Genomic DNA, 15188 nt, shown 5'->3' with positions numbered 1-15188 from the left:
TCATTCTCCAAGGGTCGTTTAATTCCTAAGGCTCCACCAAGACAGTTCTGCTAGTGTTCGTGGTGGAAGTAAGTGACTTGGACACCGTGTTACTGGGAGAAGAGCCAAGGCAGTCAGCTGACTTGACAAAGTCTCTGGAAACTCATTAGCTGGTCACAAGGCCTCCACTTGGGATGTTGATGCGGTCAGAATTCCATCTCAGAGGTCAGGCCACCACCTTGATAGGACACATGGCGTGTGCTTTCCTTTAGCCATCTGACTATTCTGGATCCAGTAGATATTCTGTAACTGCTCAAAAGTGGATGGCAGACCTTTCGTATGTATTAGACAGAATAGAGTGCAGAGACATCTGAATTGTGTAGACATTTATAGAAGGTCATCCTAGTTTTAAGTTCCTGGGAGGCAGAAGCAAGTTTTCTATAATAATAATGATAATAATAATGATGATGATGATGATATTAATGATATTAACAATGATGATAATTATAATAATGATATTAATAATAATAGTGACAATTATAATAATAATAATGATGATGATAATGATGATGATGATGGTAGCAACAGCTGTAATAATAGCTGACAAGTGCTTGTTCTTCTGAGCCACGAATCTTTCTATAAACCTCACCGTCTGGATCCATTCAGCCCTCACAACTACCTTCAAATGTCACACTCTTCTCTATTTACAGATGAAGAAACAGACTAAAACACCGCCCTCCAGACACTTTGTAATGGTAGAGCCCAGTGTTCATCCCTAACCGCAGATCACACATGCATCTGGGTGCTGACTAAGCCCATGTCATAAGCACACAGCCCTCAGTACACCACAGGCCACAGTTACATGGATTTCATGGAAGGTTATGGAGTAAATACTAGAATAAAGAACTAAGATACTAAGCTTTTTCCCTCCCTCCCTCCCTCCCTCCCTCCCTCCCTCCCTCCCTCCCTTCCTTCCCTTTTCTGAGACAGAGGCTTACTCTGTAGCCCAGACTGGCCCTGAACTTTGAATCTTCTTGCCTCTGCCTCCAAGTGCTGGCAGCAGAGTCAGGTGCCCCCATGCCCGGTCAAGCATCCTTTTTAGCCAAGATAAATGAGCAACAAAGCAGACTAAGCACCTCGACTTAGCACTGCTCGACTTAGCACTGCTCGACTTCAGCACCGAGTCCTATTTATTATTCTAATACTTGTTAGGGCAGATCCTAAGTTGACTGCACATCCCAGTGCCACAGACGAGGTTATATATGTGGGTCACAACACTTACAATGAGTAGCCCCTCAGAGTGGAACCGAAGTCTGTATTTCTGTTCATATTCTTTATTTACTTAGAAATCCACCTTCCCTGAAAAGCCTCTTGAATCAAATTAAGAGGCTTAGTTTGTACTTCCAACCTCTCTTTATATCCTGCCAGGTGCCAGGTTCGGGCTCTTTTAGATCAATGTGATTCCTGTTCCTGACATTTGATTCCCACCCTTAAACCCTCATGCCATGCTGGCTCTCAGTTGGTCATGCCAACCTGTCCCTGCAAAACTTTTAGGCAGACACATTGGGATGCTGATCCTCTCACCTTTTAACAGTTGTATGAAACCAGCCATCTCCCAAATTATAAAATCCACAAGAGCCAGGCCCGTATGCTTATGTACAGCTACTGGGTAATGACATCCACCTGTTTTTAGCAATGCAGACATTCTTCTAAGCAACATGACACTAAGATTGTTTAACGCTAGCATACAGAGCATGGTCACCAAGGGCACTGGCCCCCAGAATTCATAGTATCTGCCTGCCCATGAACAATGCAGAGTCCAGCCTTCATTCCTGAATTTCAAATAAAGATTAACTATAATACATTTATGTTGGGAGTCAAGATTTTTAAATAGGTAAATGTTCCTCTGTAAAATAAATAGGTAAGTAAATAAATAAATAGAAGAATTTTTATTAGCATACTGTAAATAAAGAAACTGATTTTCAAAGATGTTAAATTCACAAAGAAGTGGCCCATACAGGATTCCTGAAGAGGTTCATTTGGCTCCTAAACCCACAATCTCAGTATTTGATCAGGTAACTTTATATACTCATGCTTGGTATATACGTTAGGGTCAATAAATGCTTGATAATAACTTGAAAAGATAACCAGCAATTTGTATGTTGGAGTTTAATTCTCTTTCAAAAACTGCATTCATTACCAGTATAAAATTGTAATGTGCTTCTGCCGTGTCAGGCACCAGAGTGTCTGTCTGGCAAGGGTCAGAATCCAAACAAGTTGTAAATAAAGAAAGAATGGAGGACACAGGGTTCTGAGGGTCTTGGAGAAGGCAGAGGTGGGCATCTGCAGGGCATGCCGGGTGAGGGGAGAAACAGGACCCATGTGTGAGGGTGGGCTTAGAAATTTCCCCCCCGAGGATGATAAGAAATAAGGCAGCGGCTCCTTCAAGCCTGGACAGGAGCTTCAGAGTCCCCTGTAGTGATGTGCTCGGCACACCTGCAGTTCCTTTTCTGCTCTAGTTTGAACATGTCTGACTGTGGATTTGAGCGTCCTTTCTATTTGCGTAGGAACATCCCAGGATCCTTTCTTTACTGCTGTGACTTCGCCCCTGAAGCAGTGGAGCTCGTAAAGGTATGTGTTAGTCAGTCTCTAAAGAGGGGCAGGGGAGATGACTTCTGAGCAGTACTTGTCACGCAAGCAGGAAGACCTGAAAGCCAGCACTGAAAGCCAGCTCGGGAGTGTGCGTCTGTAATCCCAGCACGGGGGAGCCAGAGACAGGAAGCTCTGGGGCTTACTGGGCAGCCAGTGAGCTCCAAGTTCAGTGAGACACTCCACCTCACAAGACAAGGTTGAGAGCAATTGAAAAGGATAGTGCACACACATCCACAAACACTCACGCCCAAGTATATACAAACATGCATGCACACACATAAATTAAAAATAGAGGAGCTGAGTGTAGGAGCACATGCTCTTAATCCCAGCACTTGGGAGACAGAGGCAGGCAGATCTCAGTGAGTTTAAAGTCACCCCAGTCTACAAAGTGAGTTCCAGGATAGCCAGAGCTACCATACTGAGACCCTGTCTCAAGACAACCAAAAGCTAAATGAATGAGTAAATAATAAAGAGAGGCTTTAAAAGTTCTAATTTGAGAGGCCTGGAGAAATTGGTTTAGTAGTGCTCTTAGCACTGATTGTTCTTCCAAAGGACCTGGATTCAATTCCCATATGGGGGCTCACAGCCATCTCTTACTCCAGTTCCAAGGGATCCAACACAGATTCAATCCCAGCTCCCACATGTAAGCTCTGAAGCTGGAGCTTCAGAGGATCCAGTGTCCTCTTCTGGCTTCTGAAGCACCAGGCAGAGACATGCGTGGAAGTAAAACACACATACACATAAAAATAAAGACATTTTTAAACGGTCCAACTTGTTTGCTTTTGAAGTGGTTGATTCTTCTGAAATGTTTCTGCATTGAGTGCATCTGTAATGATTTTTAGCTGAACTTTTGCAATTTCTGGAAGTTATTTCAATGGATGCTGAAGTATTTGCCTATCTAGGATCCCTGATTTTACCCTAAAACAGTAGATGTTGTTTTAAATTTAAGAGAAATGTCATGGCTGGATAGATGGCTCAGTGGTTAAGAGCACGTAATCCTCTTGCAGAGGATCTGAGTTCGGTCCCAGCACACATTTGAGGTGACTCACATCCCCCTATAACACTAACTCCTGGGATCCAACACCTTCTCACCTCGTGCACCAACCCCCACACACATATAAATGATGTAAAACATTGTTTTAAAGTTCAGACTATACATATGTTCATGAATGTGGTTCAAAAGACACCAGTATTAGTCAAGATTTTAACAACCACCTATCCCAAGCTGAGCTTTTTTACTAACTGTACAGAAAGCCATCTCTCATGCCTGTCTCTCATACTTTCCACACAATCTGACACACAGTAGGCACTCATTAAAGTGAAATGTTTGAGACAAGAAGCTGTGAGGAAAGAGCAGGACCTGGGCTTCCCACACAGATCCATGAAGACTAGACTTCACTAGCATGAAGAGTCGAGGGATGGGAAAGAAATTCTATTAACAGAGAATGTAGCAAGATAGACGGTCCATGGTGCTGGCCTGCCAAGCCTAAGAACCTAGGTCAGTTCCCAGGACCTGGAGGAGAAAGATGGAAAGGTGTTGTGTGCTTATGATCCCAGCCCTACCCTGGCAGAAAGATGAGTCCCTGGAGCTCATGGCCTGCCAGCCTAGCCTATTAGACAAGTCCCAGAGCAGAGAGAGACCCTGTCTCCAAACTAAGATGCGCCTACCTACACACACACACACACACCCTCACACATACACACTCACACACTCACACATACACACTCGCACACACACTCACACATACTCATACACACACACATACACACTCACACACACACTCACACACACATACACACTCACACACACTCACACATACACACTCACACATACACACACACTCACACATACACACTCACACACATACACACTCGCACACACACTCACACACATACACACTCACACACACTCACACATACACACTCACACACTCACACATACACAGTCACACACACTCACACACACATACTCGCACACATACACACTCGCACACACACTCACACATACTCATACACACACACATACACACTCACACACGTTTCCTTAAATGGCACAGTACTGATGGGTGGATATCTGTCCCTCTGCGCAGTGTGCTTTACCCTCATGCTGTCTACAAACAGCCTTATTGATCTGCCCCACACACCGCCCGTTCAGGTGTACAAGACAGTGGATGTTAGTGGCGTCGTGTGACCATCACTGTCACCTAAGTGTGGAAACGTAGCGGAGGATGTTTCGTATTTTAAGGAAGGATACATGGGACAAGGAGAGGAGTGGGACACATGAGGACCACCTTGGCACCTCTCAGGGACCACAGGACTGCCTTCCAGCAGCACTGCCAGCCAAGTCAGAGCCTGCACTGCCCACTTCCGCCCTGAGGGAGGGTTCCGAAGAGCGTTTGCTATCCAGTCCTAGTGCTTTAGACTTAGTTATTGCTTTCTGTTTTTTAGGGCAGCTTCAAGTAAGTCGACAGTACTGAGCTAGAAATGAAGCGTATTCAAGTTCACAGAGGAACCATGCTTAGGAGAATTTTAATTTTGTATTACATTTATTTATTTATTTATAAAATAAGGGGCAGATGCGTGACAGGAGCTCATGTGTGGATAAGAAGACAATTTGGAGGAATCATTTCTCTTCCTCCTTCATGTGGGTCCCAAGAGCAAGCACCAAGCCATCTCACTGACCCCAGAAAGGACATTTTTAAAAGCATTACCTTTCACAAAAACAAAACACAAAACAAAAAAAAGGAAAGAAAGAAAGAAAGAAAAGGAGAAATAAAAACCCTCTGGAAGTCTGCTAACTCCGGCTTTTTGTTCCTCCACCCTGACAGTCACATGAGGCCTACAGCGAGGCCCACTGTTCTGCCTTTATTCATGACGTGTGTGACGACGGCTTGGCCTACCCTTTTCCAGATGGGACCCTGGACGTCATTCTCCTTGTCTTTGTGCTCTCTTCTATTCACCCTGACAGGTAAATGAAGACGAAAGGGCAGCACGAACCTTTAAGCTCCTTTATCAGTCCTGGTTTTTAGAACTATCAAAGCAAAAATGACAATCCCTGAATTTATTATTTAGCGCGCTCCGTTATGTTTAACATGCAGCCTCTTAAATGCAGTTTTCTCCTTTCTTCACACTTTAAGAAAGAAACTGGTCAAATGCTTCATTAGCAAGCTTTCTGTCACTGTCAGGATGAAGCAAGCACACTGTAGCAAGACACATACCTATTAAAAGTGACAGCTTCAAAGAAATTACAGATGCAGAACAGCCTAATAGACTCCCAGGAGGGAGATTGTACTTAGTGATCAGAAACAAACATCTTTGATTTAGCATCTTCTTGAGTGTTTGGGGGGAGATGGGCTGCAGTCTGGTTACTCGGGTCCAGTGAGAGGCTTGTGTTTCTAAGAAGCCCGCACAGGGATCGTGGCCGTAGCGATTTCACAGACTGCCATTGGACCTTTGGGATCTAAGGTGGGGAAAGAGCATGTGTGAGTGTGTGTGCGTGTGTGTGTGAGCCTTTGTGTTTATGTATGTGTGAGTGTGTGTGTATGAGTATGTGTGTGTGTCTTTGTATATGTTTATGTATGTGTGTATGTGTGTGTAAGTATGTGTGTGAGTGTATATAACTGAGTGTGTATGTGTGCATGTGTGAGCCTTTGTGTATGTGTGTGTGTATGAGTGAGTGAGTGAGAGTATGTGTGTGTGAGTCTTTGTATGTGTTTATTGTGTGTGTGTGAATGTGTGTGTATGTGTGTATGAGTAAGTATGTGTGTGAGTGTGTGTATGAGTGAGTATGTGTGTGCATGTGTGAGCCTTTGTGTGTGTTTATGTATGTGTGCGTGAATGTGTGTGTGTATGTGTGTATGAGTAAGTATGTGTGTGAGTGTGTGTATGAGTGAGTATGTGTGTGCATGTGTGAGCCTTTATGTGTGTTTATGTATGTGTGCGCATGTGTGTGTGTGTGTGTGTATGAGTGTGTGTACATGCTCTTCTACTGAGTGTCTCTACCCTCCAAAGTATGACTTACATTTTTATGTTTGCATGATACTGGTTTTTATTTTTATTTTTTTGAGAAAGAGTCTCACGGTGTAGCCTATGCTGACTTTAAACTCTTTATCCAGCTCTGGCTGACCTCAAACTCTGAGTGACCCTCCTTGCCTTAACCTCCCCACTGCTGAAATTGCAGGCATGTGCCACCATGCCCACCTGGCAGGACTTGTGATTTTATAGATTTCACAGCCCCAGGAAGAGTGTACCGAGCTGCATAAGATTCCTTTTGCTTGGTGTGTGGCCCCTTCCCAGAGAACGTGAGTCCTGTGTGTTAAGATGCTAAGGCACTTGCTGGCTTCTTAGTTCCCATCCAAAGTTGAGCACTTTTCTCATAAGGAGGTAAAATTTGATTCCCAAATTAATCCAAAAAAGTTATATTTATACCTCATGCATAGATTAGGTTCCGTCAAACCACTCTCCCCTCTGTTTCTACAGTGTATTTCTTTGCTGATGATATGTTCATCTGTTGGCGCTGCTGCCGAAGAGTCAAGATGTCACCTCTGTGCTCCGCTTCCTTCTGTGACTGGTTAAAAGACTGGCCTAGGTAGTTAAGAGCTAGCGTCCCTATTTGGTACTTAAAGTGGAAAATTCCTAGATTCTATGTAAAATTGCCAAAAGACTAATTGAGATTGGTTCAAATACTCTATTTTATCTTAATTTGAACTGAATGTTAATAAGGGGGTGCAAATATCTTAGGGTGCCTGCTCTTCTTATGCAGTACTCACTGTTTATTACAAAATAAACTCAAATGCATCATGTCAGTACGACTTTTGTACCTATGTGTGGAAATGAACTAAAAGCCAGGCGGATGAGCTGGGAGTGGAGTTGTGGCCCCACTTGTGGCCCCAGCTACTCGAGTGGTTACGGCTAAAGGATCAGTCAGCCGCTGGTGTTTGAAACCAACCTGGGCAGCACAGTGAAACCCCACCTTAAGACATTTTAACTAAATAAAAGTGACGTGAATGAATAGAAGAGAGACAAGAAACATAAAGAAATGGTTTAGCAGTGTCTTTAGGAGCATTTAGGACTATAATTGTGGATGTGCAACTAAGAACATTCTAGAAAAGTAGCTCATTATCATCAGAAAAAAGAAATGGCAGTAATTCAGCTAGGTCCTGAGTCTGAGGGCAGCAGCTTAAGTGGAAGTGTTTCGTAGATTACAGGAGACCGTTAACTGTCTTTCTAATCACTGGCATAAAAGAAGATACAAGATACATACTATGGGCAGTCCGCAAATAGTGGGGAGTTTTTATTCTTTGTTCTGTTTTATCTTTTGTCCCTGCCTTGTACTCAGGGGCAGGTGAGGACAGTAATCGCTGAAGTACACAAAATAAAGAAAGGTCTGGGTATCCCAGCGCTTAGCTGAGGCAGGTGGATCTCTGTGAGTTCCAGGCCTGTTGTGGTAAATATTACTTGGGGTTCCACCCCACCTTAGATAATGTAGTTCCCAAATAAAAGACACAAAACCTTTTTATTTATAACAAGCCTTAAAGAACTAGAGCTGGGCAGATATCAACCCTCTGTGCTATTCTGTCTACTTCCCTGTCAGTAACCCCGAGATATGCCAGTAACCCAAGAATACTTGCTGAGTTCCTCCTGGGCCAGTTCTACTCCAGCTGTCCAGCCCTCACAGCCAAGCACTTACATCCACTCCACCTACCCCATAGCACCTTCCTCCTCTCCTGCCTCTCTCCTTTCTCCCTCCTCATGTCCCCTGCCTCAGACCCCAAGCCTGGGAACTGAAACCCCATCTGCCCTCATCTTTCTAGCTACAGACTTTAGGCATCTTTATTAACCAATTAAGGATAACTTGGGGGACAACATCTATACAACAAAAGCTGGTATATGTGAGAATCTGCTCATCTAGAGCAACCAGATTTGGGGTACAGAATTTAGGATTTGAATACAAGCAGCACCAAATCAACCCACTACACAGGCCAGCCAAGAATAATGAGACCTTGTCTCAAAAGAAAAGAAAGGAAGAAGGAAGGGAAAGGAGAGAGGGAGACAGAGGTGGAGGAGAAGGGGGAGGGGGGAGGGAAGGGAAGGGAAGGGAAGAGGGACCATGATAGTTTGTCTCAGTTGTAAACTTGACTGAGTCTAGAATCGCCTGGGAGATGGTCCCGTGGAAGTTATCTTGAGTACATCAGTTGGCATGGGGAAGGCCAGTCTTCCTGTGGGTGCGGCCACGCCCTGGGCAAGGGATCCTGAACTATACAAGATGGAGAAAGGGACCTGAACACTAGCATGCATCCGTAGTTCTCTGCTTTCTGACTGGATGAAGGGTGACCAGATGCTTCAGGCTCCTGACTCCTTGACTTCCCTGTCATGGTAGTGTGTAACCTGAACTGTGAGCCAAAATAAGTGTCCTTTCCTGAGTTACTCCTGTCAAAGCTTGTTATCACAGCAGCAGGGAAAGCAACTGAGACAGGGGCTTCGTCCCACTCTTGTCTTCCCGACTTCATTCCCAGCCTGGTCCCACCGTGATTCCCAGGAGTGCATATGATTGACAGGAGAAGCGGCTCCCACTCCTGTCCTACGCACACTCCAATGTAGGCACGGATTCACACAGTGGCTGCATGGTGACATGCTTGACTTGATTTTTCTCAACTTTGATTTCATCCTTATTTTACTAATAATTCCAAAGATTTTGCTCTGTACATAATAAATTTACCTTGAAATTGTACTTTTTTAAGGCTTACTTTTTTTTATTTTTTTTATTTTATATGCTTTGAAGTTTTGCCTGCATATATGTCAGTATCGGGTCCCCTAGACTGCAGTTTCAGGTAACTGTGAGCTGCCATGTAGGTGCTGGGAATTGAACCCAGGTCTTCTGGAAGGACAGCCAGGCTCTTACCACATTGAGCCATCTCTCCAGCCCCCAGATTTTTTTTCCATTGTTAGAGACCACAGATGACAGAGCACAACATGAAAATGGCCTGAAATGAACAAAAAATAGCACCTCCCTTCATGTATATGTGCTTCTTCTTTCTTCTTGTGCTGTGAATGAAGCTCAGGGCCTCACACGCACTAGGCCAGCATCCTTGCACACACAGGGCTTGGTACCACAAGCACCACAGGTTTATCTCTTAGCTTTAAGAACGCTTCACCTAGGCATGCCATCTCTTTCTGTCTTCTCTTCAGATTAATTTTCATAGCAGCTTTTATTTTCTCGCTATCTACTTTCTTTGTGACATGACAGAAGCTGGATTTCACCCTCTATTCTAATAAACGTAGTTTTTGGGGCTGGGGATTTAGCTCAGTGGTAGAGCGCTTACCTAGGAAGCGCAAGGCCCTGGGTTCGGTCCCCAGCTCCGAAAAAAAGAACCAAAAAAAAAAAACGTAGTTTTTTAGGATTTTTAAATTGCATGTGTGATATGTGTGTGTATTATATGTATTTACATGCAGGTGATTGTGTGTACATGTATGTGTACATGTGAGTGAGTGTTGTATATGTATGTGTACATGTGTATGAATGTGTGATTGTGTGTGTGTGTGTTCCTGTGTGTCTCACAGCATGTATGTGGTGCCCAGATGACTACTGTGTGGTGTTGGTTCTCTCCCTTCATCCTCACGTGGCTCCCTTGTCAGTTTCCCGGCTTTCATGACCAGTGCTTCTTACCTGCTGGGCCAGCTTGGCAGCCATGAATGTCGCTTTAGAAAGGAATATATCAATTATCTGAGCTAATCTCATCTTTTCAAAATAAGATCACCTCAGAAACTTGAAGTGGCTTAGGTAAAGCAGACGCCAAGCTGGGTGTGGTAGCTTAAGTATGCAACATTAGCACTCAGGAGGCTGAGGCAGGGTGACTGCTGCCAGTTCAAGGCCAGCCTGGACTATGTAATGAGCTACAGACCACCCCGGGCTGCAGTGTGAAACCCTGTCTTAAAAGCCAAAACCAAACAAAAGTAAAAGAGACAACAAAAGCTTGTCCTGTAAGCTACCTTTTCCCTTCCCTCCCTCAGTAGTCGGTAGGAAAAGTTCCGGACGCTGGTGGCCATTCCCTATTGGCCCCCTGAGTCCTCTCCAGTGGAGCTCTGTGGGGAGCTAAAGCCCATCACTCAGCAAAGCCCAGAGTCTTCTCAGTCCCTGACCTGTAAAACATAGGCCATGAACACAGAACCCGAAATGCTAAGCCACGGTCTATTTTAAGAGGTCGTACTTGATTGCATGCTGCATAGCAGAGGGGTAATTAGCAAGGAGGAAAGAGGCAGGAGCTGCGCAGTGTTGAGCTGGGAATGGGGCTATGACTACAGTCGGAGCAGGCCAGGAGTAGGGAGAAAAGAATCCTTTCTCTTGACAGGAAACCATGCATACAAAGGCACAGGACACAGAGCCCAGGCTGCTGCAGTATTCGATGGGAAGCGATGATTGGTTAGAAAGCAATAGACATCATCAGAAGGATTCAAGCTAAGAACCTTATAAGATTCAAACCTTTGCCTGCTGGATTACTTGCTTTGACAGTGATGTGATTAGACGAGACCATTGTCTGACGTCAGATAACTCATTGGTATCATCCATGAAGAATTGCCAAGAAGGATGATGTAGTATATTATTAGAAAGTGATTCTCTTTCTGGGCTTGGGGCTATAATTGTTTGTCCCAAGGCCCTGCCAATGGGAGACAGAGAAAACACCAAAGGGGAGAGATAAGAAGACAAAAAAGATTGCTGAGCACATGGATAGGATAGAAAGGAAGGAAAATTCTCTCTGAGCGGATTGGGAGACCTTTCATCTTACTGAGGAAGTCAGGAGCGCAAGGGCTGGCTCAGCGGGTGAAGCACTCGGACCCGAAGACCCCAGTTCAGATTCCCAGAACCCAGGTCAAAATGCCAAGCAGGCACGGATACTGCCTGTAATCCTGGCCTTCCCGGGGCAGACAGGATCCAGGAGCAAGGTAACCAGCTAGACTAGCCAGAATTTGGGTTCTAGGAGAGACCCTGCCTGATGTCAGGTTTGGGCTTACATATACATGTGGACATGCATGCACACTCATGGGAAATGGAAGGAAGGAGGGAGGGAGGGAGGGAGGGAGGGAGGGAGGGAGGGAGGAAGGAAGGCAGGGAGGCACGAAATGAAGTAACATGGAAGAAAGATGATGAGTTTAGCTATACAAATTTGGGGTGATTCTAACATATTGTTTTATTTTTACAAAGAAATAGAAAAGCCCCTTTACCTTTGTCCCCTACCTCATTTAATGTCAGAAACATAAGCAAGTAAGTGGGTGAGTTGTCTGGTTTGGTTGGAGACGGGGTTGCAGTATGTACCCTTGGCTGGTCTTGAACCCACGATCTATCTGTTGCAGCCCAGAGTCTAAGATCACACTATGCACCACTAGTCCAGGTTTCTAGTTAGTGGTTCAGCTTTGACATGAGGCACCAAGCTATGACGTTCCCAGCTGAGTTCTTAAAACACTTAAGACTTCTGAATTTGGTTCTTTCGATACAAAATGCTTTTGTGTTTTTGTTTTTTGGGTTTTTTTTCTCTCTCTCTTACATGTATGGTTGCTTTGGCTTGTTGATATCTTCTCATCTTGTCTCTGGGAAGGTTGACCCTAGCATATAAAACATTCCCACATAGGTTATCTTGCTTTGTTTTCAAAGGATGCAAGCTGTCATCCACCGGCTGTCCAGGTTGCTGAAGCCCGGAGGAATGCTATTGTTTCGGGATCATGGAAGATACGACAATGCTCAGCTTCGCTTTAAAAAAGGTAACGGAAGCTGGAGAGGTGGCTCAGTGGTTAGGAGTGTGTGCTGCTCCTGAAGAAGAAGGGGATTTGGTTCCCAACCCCCACATCAAGTGGCTCACGAGCACCTATAATACCCTCTCTGGCCTCCTCAGACACCCATACATATATGCATATGCCTATACAAGACACATATATACATAACTTAAAGTAATTAATAATTAATGTAGTTATTGTTTGATATTAATATAATACATCATTTTAATGTAATTTTAAAATTATTTGGGGTTGGGGATTTAGCTCAGTGGTAGAGCGCTTGCCTAGCAAGCGCAAGGCCCTAGGTTCGGTCCCCAGCTCTGAAAAAAAGAAAAGAGAAAAAAAGTATTTAAAAGGTAACAGTATGCCAGGTAGTACACGCCTTTAAATTTCAGCACTAAGAAAACAGAGGCAAGTGGATCTCTTGAGTTCGAGGCTAGCCTGGTCGTCAGTACCAGGACACCAAGGCTACATAGAGAATCCCAGTCTTGGAAAAAAACAAAACAAAACAAAACAAACAAACAAAAAAAACCCAAAATCATGTCAAATTGTTTGGGGTTATGTTGTCTTTTAATGGAATATCAAGTTCTTTTCTTTATTATATTTTAGGGCGTTGTTTATCTGAAAATTTTTACGTCCGAGGGGATGGTACCAGAGCCTATTTCTTTACAAAAGGTAGGCCGATCTGTCTAGCCTGGGGTAACAGTGAGCTGTAAACCTCCTCAGGTAGCTGTTGGCAGGGACACACTCAGAGGCTGTGAGCGCGAGGCCTCGGGGCAGACCTGCAGACTGAACACCAGAAGTCTTCACGCCCTGACAAACTGTGTTTAAAGAGTTGTGTCCCTCTTACACTGGCGTGAAGGTGCAGGGAGTAAGTTGGGAGTTAGTGATGGCCTGGGTATGAACGACGCTGATGTGCCCAGAGGAAGGAACTTTAGTTCTACAGAAATTAGATCTCAGTAGTCGGTTTCTTGTCGTAAGTAAGCACCGCTGACATCACTGGGTGAACCATGGACTCAGGGGTTTCCCAAACCTGACAGAGCCTTTTACACTGTGTGATCTCGGGTCACTGTAAGCAAAGGCTCAGAAAGGAGGCACATGTCACATGTGGGAAGCTGTAGCCACAGCTCAGCTCACTGTCCTGAGGAGGGTCAGCCTGTCTGTGCGTGCAGTGCGTGCAGGGGTGAAAGAGCCCCGCCTGGTTTCCTGGGTTTCCCTCACCCAGCTCTAGTGCATCTTGGTATGAATGAAACCCCGATGAGCAGCCCTCCGAGGCGTGCCACTGGGCCCTACCCCTCTCTCCCCCACATGCTCTATCATTGACTGCCACTCTTGTCTCAAAGGGGAGATCCACCGTATGTTCTGCGAGGCCGGATTACATGAAAAGCAAAATCTGGTTGATCATCGCTTGCAAGTTAATAGGAAAAAGCAAATACAAATGCACCGAGTGTGGGTTCAAGGGAAATTCCAGAAACCATCGTGCTGGACTCCACGGAGTGCAGATGAGCACGCTCTCCCTTCTCCAGACTGAACTGTTAAAGTAGGAAACCAGGGCATGGTACCGTTCAAAGGCTTACGAGCAGGAGAGCATCTGCAGCTCTGCTGGCCTGCTATCAGTGCTCTTGGGACATTTTAAGAACACAGACGTGACTTGAAAGAGTGTCCTACCCTCTGGGTTTTCAGAACTTGAAAAATGTTTGGTTTTGTTTCATCTAACCACGTTCCCTTGAATGGTATGACTTTGAATTAAGTAGCTGATATAAGGCATATAGTTTTGCAACCCATCCATGTTTTAGAAGTGGAAATATTATCTACTTTATTATTGGGTGTGGTAAAGCAGTCAGACTGTCCTCAGCTGCCAGCCAGTAGCAGAGGCACAGTGTGCCTTGTTCTTAGGGGATGGGATGTTCTTAGGATGAAGGGATGCTGTGTTTTGTTTTGTTCTCATCTATTTTCTCTTAACCCCTTACCCCCACACACTAGTGTCTGAAATGCAACTTCTGTTTCCCTTCCTTTGCAAATAATGGGGAAGTAAGGCCTTGTCACCACCCCTCCAGGGCTGTTCTCAGCTACACAGATCATCTGAGAGACGCTGTCATGCCGTGGTGGCTAGTTTCATTTGTCAACTTGACACACTCTAGAATCACTGTGGAAGAGTCTCAGGTTGTCAGTTGTCTGTGAAAGTTTGTCTTAATTGTGTTAATCGATGTGGGAAGACCTGTCTACTGGGGGCAGTACCATTCCCTGGGGTTTGGACCCTGAACCAAGTGTGGGAAAAGTGAGCTGAGCCCTGACCCACTTGCATTCTTCGTTCTCACTCTGCTCTTGACTGCTCTTGACCAGCTGCTTCAAGTTCCTGCCTCCCTGACTTACTGCTGCAACTGGGTGGACTGTAACTTGGAGTTGTGATCCGAAATAAACCTTTTCTGCCCTAAGTTGCTTTTGTTGGCGTTTTGTTTTGTTTTTTATGCGCATGGAATTTGCCTGAGTGTATGTCTGTTCACCCTGTGCATGCCTAGTACCTATAGAGGCCATTGGTATCTCTGTCTGCAGAGAATGTCAGATCCTAACCTGAGTTATAGGTGTTTGTGAGCCTGTTGTATGACAGACTTTTCCTGGAAAGAGGCAATATACACTCATCTACTCTCCCACGATACAGAGTCCATGACAGAACAAAGTACAGCTGCCACCAAAGTTCAATTTAGTGAACCATAGAGGTTTTTTAGGGTCATTTACAGGACTACGGGTGAGGGGCTGCTTACAGGAATAGAAATGACTCAAAGACAGCTTCA

The 15188-nt window shown here is 44.8% G+C and overlaps 1 protein-coding gene across 3 annotated transcripts in view; it reads left to right on the top strand.

Moving 5' to 3' along the window:
• Positions 1 to 14831, top strand: part of Mettl8 (methyltransferase 8, tRNA N3-cytidine) — a 93851-nt gene extending 79020 nt beyond the window's left edge. For 2 of the 3 annotated variants that reach the window (NM_001399514.1, NM_001399513.1), the window contains 5 exon segments: positions 2547 to 2610; positions 5460 to 5599; positions 12278 to 12384; positions 13006 to 13071; positions 13740 to 14827. In NM_001399514.1, coding sequence (NP_001386443.1) covers positions 2547 to 2610; positions 5460 to 5599; positions 12278 to 12384; positions 13006 to 13071; positions 13740 to 13927 — 565 coding nt within the window. In that variant the 3' untranslated portion in view covers positions 13928 to 14827. 3 annotated transcript variants of the gene reach the window in all.
• The last annotated feature ends 357 nt before the right edge of the window (positions 14832 to 15188 follow it).

The sequence above is a fragment of the Rattus norvegicus genome, chromosome 3 (assembly GCF_021556685.1).
Source record: "Rattus norvegicus strain SHRSP/BbbUtx chromosome 3, alternate assembly SHRSP_T2T, whole genome shotgun sequence".
NCBI lineage: Eukaryota > Metazoa > Chordata > Mammalia > Rodentia > Muridae > Rattus > Rattus norvegicus.
This window is presented reverse-complemented; position numbering and strand designations above follow the sequence as displayed.